The following is a 12,998-nucleotide window of genomic DNA, read 5'->3' as shown; positions in this document are numbered from 1 at the left end:
TGAGTTCACCAGTGATGTCGCTGAGGTGCTTTTTTCACCACATGTAACGATTTTGTTTTCCCACTGAACATCTGGGCTGGTCCCAGCCTGCCAGTTCATCCACGCCAAACTCTGTTGGACCTCACTCATTTGTTCTGGGCTCCAGCCATTCCTGTCTTGTAGTTGAGAAAAGCAGGACCTTAAAATTTGGTCTCAAAAGTTCCTTTGTAGGATTTATCTATTTCCTGCTTTGGGGGCCTTTGCACACCAGAAATATTAGTTTCCATAGCAAAAGCATACTTTTGCACCAACTGCTGACCGTATACTTATGGGCCTCTGAGGCATTCTACGTTAATGCAAAGGTTCTTGTGAAGATTTGATACTTTTCCTGTCCATCTCCCCCAAGAAAGTTGGTAAAAAGTTCAGCGATAAGGTGTAAGAATAGGAAACCTGGTTTCCCATTCCTGTTTGATTTTTCCTCTGTGTCAATAAGGAGAAAATAAATAGGATTCTCCATCTTTGATTCTGCTAGTAGGAAAAAACAACTCATGTACTGTGTAGAAGGAATCTTTATTCACTGACTGCATGACGGGCGTCATTTTTTTGACCCTTCCTGACAAGAGGATCCTCAGCACCCGCTTTGAGTGAGGCAAGTACACATTTAGTAGGCCTACCATTCTGTCTTGTAACGGTATGTCGTTTTGGATTTCTGTAGCAAAGTGCAGGCCCGAATAGCATTCTCTGCCTATCTCCAGCATGTTCAAATTCGCCTGATGAAAGACAGTGGAGGTCAAACGTTCAGTGCCAGTTGGGCTGCCAAAGAGGATGAACAGATGGTGAGGCTCTTCTTGTTGGAACCTTTTTCACTTCCCCTGTTTCTTTTCTTTCCTCCTCTTCTTCCATTGTTTTGTTTTGTTTTGTTTTTAGCTAGGGTAAAGAGCAATATGTTCTTCAGGTGACAGAGTTATTCCACACGATAGTTGTGGATTTCTCTTACTTTAATGTGAACTGAATCTTTGATCTAGGGCCACGTTCATTGCACTGGGTGTTGAGGGCATCTCTTTATTTCATTCCAAAAATGGAAATTGATTGCTCATTCAATGTCAGGCCCTGGGCAAAGCCCTCAAAAAAACCCTCAAAAAAAAAAACAAAAAACAGCCTAGAGCCCTTTCTCAAGCAACTTCATGTTGTCTGAACTCTGATGTAGGCGCTGCCGTCCCCATTTTGTAGATGCAGAAACAAAGGCCTAGAGCAGGGAGGTAATTTGCCTGTGGTCCCACAGCTTGTGTATGGTGGGACTGGAACTTGAGCCCAGATGTTACAGTTGTTCCTTACTTGTTTTTCCATTGTTTCCACGCATCTCAAGACTTTTATTTTACGTCCTGAGGGGTCGTGTTAACTCTGAAAGTCAGTGCTTTGTCCTAGGTCCTCGAGAGTGTACCATCCTCCATGTTAACATTATTTCTCTTCTAGTTAAAATTTTATAAAGTTCCTAGATGACTGAAAACAAACTGTGTCATAATTTTTGCTGTGTATCAGTCATTTGAACATGCCTAGAATTTAATATTGTAGCAAGGTTTGGTTTTTCTTTTTGAATTGGAACGATCAGGAACATTACGCTCTTTGGTAAGGTCAACACTTATGGAAGAAGCCATAGCCCTTCTTTGCCGTATAACCACAGGGATGTGTCACTGAAAAGAGAGTGACTTTTAAGGCTGAGAAGTCTGCAAACTTTGTCCATCTCAGTGGTGGCCCTACCATAGTGTTCAGTTCTCCGCATGTAAGAGGCATGCAATATGCCAGACTTATTATAAAAACATGATTGATATCCCAGAAAACAACTGGCGAAAGTAAAGTAGCCAATACAACCCAGAGATAAAACCTTGTGTATTGTGAATAATCCTTCAACCATCAGTGGAAAATGTTAGCTCTGCTCTTTCCAAGTGGAAAATTGAACCTGCCTTTTTGAGAGTCAGTTTGTCTGCTCCACTGTGAAAAAACAATATTTTAATATAACAGCTTAAACCACCCTATAGTAAAGACAGCAGAGTAGAACCATAAAATCCAACCCTCTGGTTATGAGACTGTTCCTTTATGCTGGAGGAAATGAGCACCAAAGGACAATGAACCAAAATCAAATTGAAGGAATGAAAAAATAGCGCAGAAGAGAGTAACCGATGTTAAGTGCTGGCTTGGAATTCACACAGGATCTCAATGGGATTTGTTACGAGAATGCTTAGGATCATCACTGCAAAACCTAATACCAGTTCTCTGCATTCCCATTTGAAAATGTATCTTGAGAGCACCCTAACCCATTCCTTGGTGATTGTGGTCTTGTTGGTGAGGAAGGTAGGGGTAGAATTGCTCTCTCTGCTCCAGGTGAGGGTTGGAGATGCTTTATCACAACTCACAGTAGGTGCATCAATAGAAGGTCCCTCAATCTATCATCTTAAGGCAATTTTGTCATGTTGCAGGGGGTGGAGAGGCAAGGAACAATTATATTTAAGGCCCCTGGTCTCACAAAATATCTCTTTGAAGCATTTGTGATATTGTGAATGATCTGATTGGTATCTGTTCAGATTTCAAAATCCCTTGCCCCATGCCAAGTGAGATGTGCCCTTTGTCCCCTTTAATGACTTTCCGCTCTGCACTACCCCCCTGCCAGCCCCCTTCATCTTGGAGAAGGAAAAAAGAAGCTGTCACCTCTCAAGCATAGAGTAGCTGTTCTTTCTTTTTCTTCATCACTAAACTTTTTAAATTAGTGGTTTCTATTCTTCATTACCTGTGAACTTCTTAGCCTCTTCCTTCTGTTCCATTTCCTCCACTGGAAGCATTGTCTTGAAATTATCTCACAACGCCCGGATCTAGGCCCTTGTCCTTGGTCTTGGTCCTTTTCAGATCCAGCCTCTTGGAAACTTTTGACTTGAGGCCTTTAACCCCCTTGGCTTCCATGGCACTATTTTCTCCTTGTTTTCGTCTGTTCGTTTGTTTTTGTTTTTTCTTTTTGTTTTCTTGTAAATTTCTGGTGTTTCTACCATGGGTTTTTTTTTGCTTTCGTTTCTCTGATTCTTCCTCTTCTTTCCTATGAATATTTCTGTTCTTTCTCTTGCTTCTCACCTCTGTCGATTTCATCTACTGCCATGGTTTTAATTTCCACTATCCGTGAAAGCTCCTTTCCCATAAGTAGCTTTCTCTGATTGCCCTGTTAGAAGTGGTATCTGCACTTCGAATTACATAGTGCTATTTGCACGTGGGTTGTGATACTTTTGCAGTTACTTCTTTAATAGATAGTTATTTGCATACATATTTATTTTGCCTTTCTGATTGTCGGCTTATTGAGGGAAGAGAGTAAGTTTCTTATGTTTTGTCTTTCCGTATCCTTACTGTACCTCATGTTCTTGCTCTGGGTCTTACGTGTTGAAACGTGTAGTACACCTCTTCTCGTATCTCTGTTGGGTAAATCCTTCGTACCTTGGCTTCTGTTGCTTCCCACAATCCCTACTTTCTTTCTCTAATGACTCTTAATAGGAGCTAGTGGTTCGCTTCCTTAAACGAGCATCAAGTAACCTCCAACACTCAATGAGGATGGTATTACCCAGTCGACGATTGGCGCTTCTGGAACGCAGAAGAATCTTGGCCCACCAACTGGGTGATTTTATTATTGTGTACAACAAGGTAGGTGGTTTATCTCTTACTCATGTGTGTTAGATTGCCACACACTGTTAGCAACAGGCTAGAAGCCACTGTCCAGCTGGGTGGGGAGGTCCTTTTCTTTTCTATCATTGTCATCCCTTGTGTGTAACTGTTACAGGGAGCTAGACCTCACTCCTTAACCCACCTGGTCTGAAAGCTGTTCATTACTTCTGAAAGCCCAGTCGCTATAGTTAATGCTTATCAAAAGGCAAATTCCCAGGGTGCCTGGGTGACTTAGTTGGTTAAGTGCCCGACTCCTGGTTTTGGCTCACATCATGGTCTCATGGCTCATGGGTTCGAGCCCTGCATCAGGCCCTGTGCTGACAGTGTGGAGCCTGCCTGAGATCCTCTGTCTCCCTTTCTGCCCTCCCCTGTTTGTACGCTCGCTCTCTCACTCTCTCTTAAAAAATAAATAAATAAACATTTTTTTTTTTAAAGGCAAATTCCCTTTGAGTGTTGCTGTATCTGAGATGAATCTTGGGCTAGATTAATTTGCATTGTCATTATTATGCCTGTAGACAGTGGTAAATTGACCACTTGAGAGCAAATGAACAGTGGATTTAATAGAATGACATAATCTCTTTTCCTGAGAGAGTTATACTTTGTTTTTGAGAACGTTTTAGACAGTGACATCATTTTACAACCAAGACCAGGAAATATACTATTTAGTTAGAATATTTTGCAAAGCATCTGATATCCAAGGGTCTTAGAATGCTTTGGAAATACAGTATTTGGGAGAAAAAGTATGGTCATTTTGCAGAAGAGAAAATGGAGACCTGGAAATTTAAGTGATGTTAGTAAAGATATGTGGAATGATTAGTAGAATATTAATTTTAAAAAATCCATAGCTGCAATTTACTCCAGGTCTGTTGAGGATTTTGGTATGTCTTATATAAGTGAAGAAGTTACTCTTTGGATGCTGGTATAGGACTACATTCCAAGACCGAGCTTTCCTTTCCCTAATTGTAATAAAATGCAGTATCTCTGTGTTCATACTGGTGAAGTTGCAAGTGTGAGCACAGATGTTACTAAGCTGTTGTGAAAAGTTCTTCTCTGAATGGGCTTTGTGGGCAGAAAGTAAAAAGATGATAAGAGTTTACATTTATTCTGCAACTTTTATTTGGAAATGCCAAATGTTTTATGAAATAGTGACAGAGAATAATATATCAAGTTTATAGGTGGCAAAAGTACCTGGAGGAATTGTGTCTACTATAAAGACAAAATAGCCCAATGGTAATGAAACCAAATGATGAAGTATGCATTTATCAGGAGTCAGTTTTATCTTACTGTTTTCCTTTGCGGGTTGGGGACTGGGTAGGAAACAGAACAGATGGCTGAAAAGAAATCAAAGAAGAAACTTGAAGAAGAGGAGGAAGATGGGGTGAATACAGAAAACTTTCAGGAGTTCATCAGACAAGCAAGGTAGAAGATACTCTTTATTAATAAAAACTATCTTATTCTGTCTTCCATACTGCCCCATTCAATTCTCAGTATTTCCTTGTTTCCAGCATGGGAATGGGAGTAAAATCCCTCTGTGGATGAGAGAGTGAGTTTCATAGGTTTGGCCTCTCCATTTCTCAGCCAATTATGTTGTTGTCCTCATGGTTTCAGTTATCGGAACGCTGATGCTGGGTATCTGCGCTGTATTTCTAGACAGCCTTCAAAGCACACACCACTTGAAGTACTGAAAGAGCCCTTTGGAAAGCTGAAGTTAGAGGCTTCCAGTGTTTACTGAATCTTAGTTTATGCCTGACCTACTGATGCAGTGGTGATGACCAAATTTTGCCTAAGTTGAGTGAGTTGAGGAAGTGGCAGTTTCTCAATACCATGAGGGATACGCCTAATTTATATAAAATGGAACAAGTCCTTTATGCGTAGAGGTAGGCTTTAAGGATGGAAATCTCAGCATTCAGCTCTGTCTTGATACAAATCAGTCAGGCCATTTTGTCCATTTACAATGTGTTTCCAAAGGAAATGGACACAAAAAAGCATTTCACTTAAAATTTTGTGAAAAAGGAGGACCTTTTTCTAAGACAGAGAGTCATACAAACCACTCAAATAAAGGATAAAACATCTCTATAACCCTATTGGTCTTCAACCATCAAAGTCACTGTGGAGTGACGAGCAGGAGAAAGTCAATTCTTTGTTGGTTTATGAAGCTAAATCAGGTGGTGGTTTATCAGTCACCAACATCATCTGATCTGTGTTTAATACCTTGTACAGACTTTGTATAGCCTCACTATCTTGTGCTTAAACACACAGCAAACAAATACATCATTTTGTAGGAGTTCATAACTGTGTAATGTTATTCTGTTGACATTCTTGAGTCTTGAGTTACATGATTGATAATGGAGGTATAGAAACAAAGCAAGAAACAGTTTCTTACATCAACATGATAAAAATAGGAAAGAACAAAAACTAGATTATGCTCAGAAAATGTCTCTACATTTAAAGTTAGAAGATTAATGTTTAGTTCCTCCTGGGGATCTTTAAGATCCCTACTATATAAAAAAGGAAAAGAAAAGCCACCTTTTGAAAAATGATATGTATTCTATCAGGCCTAACTGCTAGAAAGTATATACTAAAATTAGTGATCCAGAATTAGAGATAAAATATGCTGGAACATATTTATTACTATTGTGCATTTAATGTTGATTGTTGGAAATACACTCTAGCCTCAGTTTTTTATTATGTTTGGGGAGGTACATGGATACCTTTGTCAAGGTTGGTAAATCTAGATACCTGCAGGAGTCAGGCAAGGGAACATGAATTATGAAGTGGACAAAGGGTAAGAGAGGAGGTATCAGGCAGTTTGTATTTTGATCAGCCTTAACCTTTCCCTTTCCCTTTCTGTGAAGGGCCAAAAAAAGCACATGGACATGCAGAGGCATTCACCCCATTTGTAACCTCAACTGTAGATCTTTCACAGTTACTGAGGTACTTACCTCATGGCACTTGACCCTCAACCACTTTGGAGACCATGGAGTTTACTCTGAGATTTGTAGAAACATTTTCCTAGGTTGTCATTACAATGTATTCTGAAGATGGGATATAGGTTCTTTGTGATAATGCTGGAATATTTTGCCTGTTTAAAGACCACTTATCTGGAATACATCCAGGCTCCAGGAAAAAAAATACAAAGGGCCATTGAGAAACTGCCACGGGTGTTAAAAATCCACACGTAGTATGTTTCCTGGGAGAATCTTGTGGGCCCTCATCAGATTCCTTATACTTTCTTTCCATTTTGCGGATGATCATAAAGGGCAGATCATTTCAACATTTGAAGTGACCTAGAACCATCTATTTCCGTTTCCGTCATGGACTAGATAGCTAGGAAACTCTTCTGTGGTTATGCTGGTAGGTCTTATTTCTGACATAGATAATTAAAATGACAAGTGACCCCGTTAGTGAATACACTTCAGTTATCTGGACATGGGGTGGGCAGACTGTGAAAGGCCAGATAATAATGTTTCAGACTTTGTGGGATATATGTGGTCATTATAGCATTGTCTTCTTTAAAAATATAAAAACCAGTTTTAGCAAGGAACCAAAAAAAACAGGTTGCTTGTCAGGTTTGACCCCTTATTGTTATTAGTGTGCAGTTTGTTGACCTCTGACAGAGAACATGGCTGCCAACAGAACCTTCTGCGTTGTAGCTACTGACTATGTGAAATGTGGCTGGTCTGAGAAGAATTTTTAAATGTACTTAATTTTAATTCATTTAAATTTAAATAGTCCTATATGCCTAGTGGCTACCATATTGGACAGTGCATCTGGAAAATTCACTATGGGATGAATAAAGCCTTATCATGCTTTAAATTTTTTAGATTGCTTTGTGTTCCTATTTAACCATCTATTAATAGGGAGTTTTCAGCTCATACTTTTTATTTTCCCCTTCTCCAGCTGACTCCATTTCCATAATAAAATCTGGTGGAAAGATTTTCCAGAACAGCTTCCTGTTCTGACCATACTCTCTCTCATCATTTCAGTGAAGCTGAACTGGAGGAGGTGTTGACTTTTTATACCCAAAAAAACAAGTCTGCAAGTGTCTTCCTGGGGACTCACTCAAAAAGTTCTAAAAACAGCAACAGTTATTCTGATAGCAGGGCAAAGGGTGGTAAGTATGATGGCTAATTAATGAAAAATAAGAAGAACGAGTGAAAAAATGAGACCTGCAAAGGAGAGCCAAGAATAATGTGCTGCCTAAGCACTAACAGACTCCGAAGTGGTGAAATTTTGTAATGTGGGGGTGGGCCGTGAGGAGGCATTACATTTTTGTCCTCAAAGCAGAAGAGGGACATGGTCTGATTTTTTTTTTTTTTTTTAATGAAAATTAACAGCAGAAAGCTTTTCAGGACAAGCTAATAATAATTGCTAACACTTAGTGAGTGCTCATATAACTATAATCTGTTGGATGTGATTTGATTTTGTTACTTTCAAAAACCATGTGAAGTGGGTGTTACTTTTCACCTTCTGACAAATGAGAAAACAGAAGCTGAAAGAGACTGAGTAACTTGCTTAAAGGTACCTTTCACGGTGCAGTGGGACAAGAATTTGAACTTTTGTCTGCCCAGCTTAAAGCTTGCGCTCTTAATCTGTGCTCTTCTGTCTTTCCTAATGGTTGTTTGTTTCCCACTCTTGTGAAACTTCTTGCTTCCTCTAGCTCATCAGCAATGGCATTTGAGGTAGAAGAATTTTTTGTTGTGTGCGACTGTTCTGTACCTGGTAGGATGTCTAATATCCTTAATCCCACATCCTAAATGCTATTAGTTTTCTTCAGCCACTGAGATAACCCAGAATGTTCCCATCCATTTCTAAAAGCGCTCACTGCTAGGGCTCCATGATTGGGGATTTTGGAATTAATGTGGACCGAACTATCTAGCTCATATCATATGATTAAAAAAAAAAATAGCGGTGATGTTCTGTTATAAATAAAGCTCAGTACCTTAAAGTATCTAGATGGAAGTATAAGACAAAGGAAATCTACACCAATTCCTGTTAGTAGACGAAGCACTAGGTTAAAAGATGGAGACTCGGGCACCTGGGTGGGTCAGTCAGTTAAGTGTCCGACTTTGGCTCAGGTCATGATCTCACAGTTGGTGGATTCGAGCCCCACATTGGGCTCTGTGCTGATAGCTCAGAGCCTGAGGCCTGTTTCAGATTCTGTGTCTCCTCCTCTCTCTGCCCCTCCCCCACTCATGCTCTGTCTCAAAAATAAATAAACATTAAAAAAAAAAATGGAGACTCATTCCCTGCTGTTAAGACTCCCATAGTCTAAGGTGGAAATAGCCAGGATAATTGGTCACTTTAATGTAGAGTGAGTGTTCCCAAAGAAACAATGTTAATGTTTTTTTTTGTTTGTTTGTTTTAATATTTTTATTTTATTTATTTCTAGGAGAGAGAGAGAGACAGCGTGAGCAGGGGAGGGTCAGAGAGAGAGGGAGACACAGACTCTGAAATAGGCTCCAGGCTCTGAGCTGGCAGTCAGCACAGAGCCCGACGCGGGGCTCGAACCCACGAACTGCGAGATCATGACCTAAGCGAAAGTCGGACGCCCAACCGACTAAGCCACCCAGGCGCCCCTCAATGTTAATGTTTTAAAAACTATTTTGGTTCAGAGCCTCGTCTACAAAAGCCTATTTATATCGAACTCACTGTATAATTGAATGATATTTCTATAAGTGCCTACATCAGCCCAATTCTTTAAGCATTCATAGCTTCTCTAAGTTCTAGAGCTAGTTTATTCGTTTGTTCTTCATTCCTTCTACACATTTTTCCAGACCACTTGTTCTGTGTCAGACATTGTGATAGTTGCTAGGTATAGTGATTGGACTGCTGTGGTACCTTGACTTCATAAGGTTTATTGTCTAGTAGATGGAGTTGGGTGAGTAAATGTAGGAAGAAGGTTGGTGGAAGCTTTGAAAAGCTGCTCCTGTAAGTGTTGAGAAAGGGAGCCTGAAGAGGCTGAGGAGTCCTTGTAATGCGTTGGGGTAGAGAAAAGTGTGTTAGCCTGGAGAGCTGAGGGCCTACACTACATTGGCATTCAGTAGTACCTTCTCCCCCAACAGTAGTGGGGAAGCCCTGATGGCATGTTTTCGCAGCATCTGTCCATACATGTGGGCCCCTGGAAATTCTGGGGTTCATGTGGTAAGGACCATCTCTACATAAGAAGACCCATCCCTGACAAGAATAATGAGAGAGGCAGTAGGAAGGCCTCAATCAGGGAAACAACACTATGACACTATGACATCTGATAGTATCCGGACTGATTGCAAACATGAGCAAACACACTTGTGACGGTATTACCGCGGCTGGTGGCGATAGGCAGCAAATAATTCATATGTCCTTAATCATTCATTCTGAAAGATGATCTGTAAAATGGCCTTTCTTAAGCTTTTATATAAACTAGCCCTTGAGAAAGGTTTTGGAATATTTCCCTAAGTATATGGTTAGCCCCGGCTGTCTTGTTTCACAATTCTGTGGTGGGGGAAAAAAAAGGTTTATTCGAGTGGAAATTTATTTTATTAGAGTGATTCTGTTATTGAATATACTGACCACCCTATCTCAAGTGAACTCACTCAGCTTGCTCAAGTAAAAGCAAGGAGTTTACTTTAAGATACAGAGCTGTAGCAGTGTCCAGGTACCATGCCCACAGAAATGGCGGCTGTTCTTTCTGTCTCTTGGTAGTTGCCCTGCTCTGTGTGTATGGTGACTTCTTTGCTCTGGGGGGTACCACCAGCCAGCTTGGTTTCTTAGTTTCCCTAGTTTGAATTCCTGACAGAGGCATCTGACTGACCTTACTTTCCCTCCGGCCCCTGCAAGCTCATGTCCCAGCTGCCCATGTTCCCCATGGCTGCCCTGGGTTTAAGTATCCTTCCCTGGTTTGCTTAGCTGGAGCTGGGGTTGGGGGTCCTTGGGAATCTTCTGGTTGGTTGCCCCCTCAGCAGGGCTGTGGATGTGGCCAGCTTTGGGAAAGTGTGGTGACATGTGCGGTTTTCCCTGGAATTGTTTATTTAGTTGTGTTATATTTGAGAAACAAAATTATATGTAGGGCATTTGATCAGTATTTCTTTTTTGTTTCAGATCACCATGAGACAATGGAAGAAGTGAAAATAAAGCAACCCAAACAACAGCAGGCGACAGAAATTCACTCTGATAAATATTCTCGTGAGTGACTTCACACCTACATAGATTTGCCACTCTCTGATCAATCTCTATCAAAGAGGAGATAGTAAATGAGGCTATAGTGTGGGGCGTTACCCCAAAGAAGTTCTTTTGTTTGTTCTTTCTCTTCCATTAGAGTTTCCTTGTATTTATTGATAACCTATTTTCCTTCTGAGGAATTTTGCATTTTCTTAATATTTAGAAATTCTGAGCACTTCCCCCCCACCCCCGAAGGGTGAAAAGCAGGGGAATTAGCTCTCATTACCAGAAACTTTGTCCTAATGCCCTAACATTTGTAAAATGCCTGCTCTGCTTGGTGGAGGCGGTCTCCACTCCAGCTCTTAGAAAGGACTAAAAAACGGTTTCCCTTGCCAGGTTGTCTCGGTAGGCAAACTTCATTAAGTTCATGATGAATACTCATTAAAGGCTCTATCTTTCATGACTTCTATTTCATGCTAAGATTATTTTGATGTTTAAAAATGTTTACTTCATGTTTTATAGAGATTATATGTCAGCTTTTCCTAAAATGATCTGTTTTGTTTTGTTTTATTTTGTTTGTTTTTGTTTTAATAGGATTTACCACTTCAGCAGGAAAAGAGGCTAAATTAGTCTATACCAATTCTTCCTCTGCTTCTTTCTCTGGTCCTGCTGCCACTCTTCTGCAGAAAATTCCCAATACCCACTTGTCATCTATTATTACAACCTCTGACCTCTCACCAGGGCCTGGCCATCACTCTTCTTTATCTCAGATTCCTCCAGCTAACCCCAGCCTGTCTCACCAGCCAACAGTTGTCCTGAGCACAGTCCCTGACAGTACTTCTCCCTTCATACATCCTGGGACCCAGAACGCTCCAAGCCCGGCGGGCCTGCCACGCTGTCGATCAGGCAGTTACACCATTGGCCCCTTTTCCTCTTTCCAAAGTGCCGCACACATCTATAGCCAGAAACTGTCTCGTCCCTCTTCAGCAAAGGCAGGTGAGTGAGAAAATGAAAGGCAGCCTGCAATGTTAGCTCCTCTCTCAGCTCCTCCACCCCCAAAGAATGCATTCTCTTCCTTTTGCCTTTTCTCCTGAAAGGCAAAGGGACACACGCATTGTTCTGAGGAGACCGAGGAAGTCTTGCATTTGGTCCAGTAGCGTGCATTCACTGATACAGACTGAAACAGGGCTTCTTTGAGGTGCTGCCGGTACAGAGATGAAGAAGACTTGTTCTATATAGTAGCGGCTTATAGGCTAGTCAGGAGATTTTCCCTCACAGATCCTCATAGACCTATGAGTGTGCCATATGCATTCTTTGCGATTCAAATAGTTATTTTTCAGTGTATTTAAAGTCAAGTATGACCCGAATAAAATAACCAAAGAATTCTTAAAAGAAGGTCTCTAACTCTAAATGAAGTAGGTAAACTCATATTATCAGTCAAGTTCCCCCCATTTTTAATAACAGCTTTATTGAGATATAATTCATATACTATAAAATTCACCACTTGAAAGTGTGCAGTTCAGTGGGTTTTAGTATATTTACATAGTTGTGCAACCAACACCACTGAACATTTTCATTTTCCTCAAAGAAATCCCATACCTATTTGCAGTCTCTGGCCGCTTCCCCCACCCCCCTAGCCCTGGCAGCCACTGAACTACTTTCTGTCTCTGGATTTGACTACTCTGGATTTGACTACTCTGGGCATTTTATGTAAGTGGGATCGCACAGTGAGTAGTGTTCTGTAAATGGCTTATTTCACTTACAGTGTTTTCAGGGTTCATTCATGTTGTAGCATGTGTCAGTACTTCATTCCTTTGTAGGAATGTAGGCTGAAGAGTGTTCCGTCGGGCGGATATACCTTACTTTGTTCATTCGTTTATCCGTTGATGGACATCCGGGTTGTTTTCCCTTATGTGCTACTGTGAATACTGCTGCTGTGAACGTTTGTGTACGATTTTTTGTTTGGACCTATATTTTCATTTCTCTTGGGTGTATACATAGTGGGATCACTGGATCATACGGTAACTTTATGCTTCCATTTATTGAGTAACTACCGGCCTATTTTCAAAGTGACTGCACTGTCTTGCTGCCAGCAGTGCGGGAAGCTTCCAGTTTTTCCACCTCCTTGCTGTCACTGTTGTCTGTCTGTCTGACTTCACCTATTCTAGTGGGTTTGAAGTAAG

At 40.8% G+C, this 12,998-nt stretch overlaps 1 protein-coding gene across 10 annotated transcripts in view; it reads left to right on the top strand.

The window, feature by feature from the left end:
- TTLL5 (tubulin tyrosine ligase like 5) overlaps window positions 1-12,998 on the top strand; it is a 279,463-nt gene that overhangs the window by 102,643 nt on the left and 163,822 nt on the right. For 8 of the 10 annotated variants that reach the window (XM_077750795.1, XM_077750794.1, XM_077750793.1 and 5 more), the window contains 6 exons: window positions 695-815; window positions 3,508-3,654; window positions 4,991-5,094; window positions 7,662-7,789; window positions 10,756-10,839; window positions 11,410-11,811. In XM_077750795.1, the coding sequence (XP_077606921.1) occupies window positions 695-815; window positions 3,508-3,654; window positions 4,991-5,094; window positions 7,662-7,789; window positions 10,756-10,839; window positions 11,410-11,811 (986 nt within the window). The remainder of the gene's footprint in view (window positions 1-694; window positions 816-3,507; window positions 3,655-4,990; window positions 5,095-7,661; window positions 7,790-10,755; window positions 10,840-11,409; window positions 11,812-12,998) is intronic. The other 2 variants (XM_077750800.1, XM_077750799.1) reach the window with 1 other exon arrangement.

Source organism: Crocuta crocuta, unplaced genomic scaffold (assembly GCF_008692635.1).
Source record: "Crocuta crocuta isolate KB4526 unplaced genomic scaffold, BGI_CrCroc_1.0 scaffold186, whole genome shotgun sequence".
Classification (NCBI taxonomy): domain Eukaryota; kingdom Metazoa; phylum Chordata; class Mammalia; order Carnivora; family Hyaenidae; genus Crocuta; species Crocuta crocuta.
Note: the sequence above shows the minus strand (reverse complement) of the source record. Positions and strands in the feature narration are given on the sequence as shown.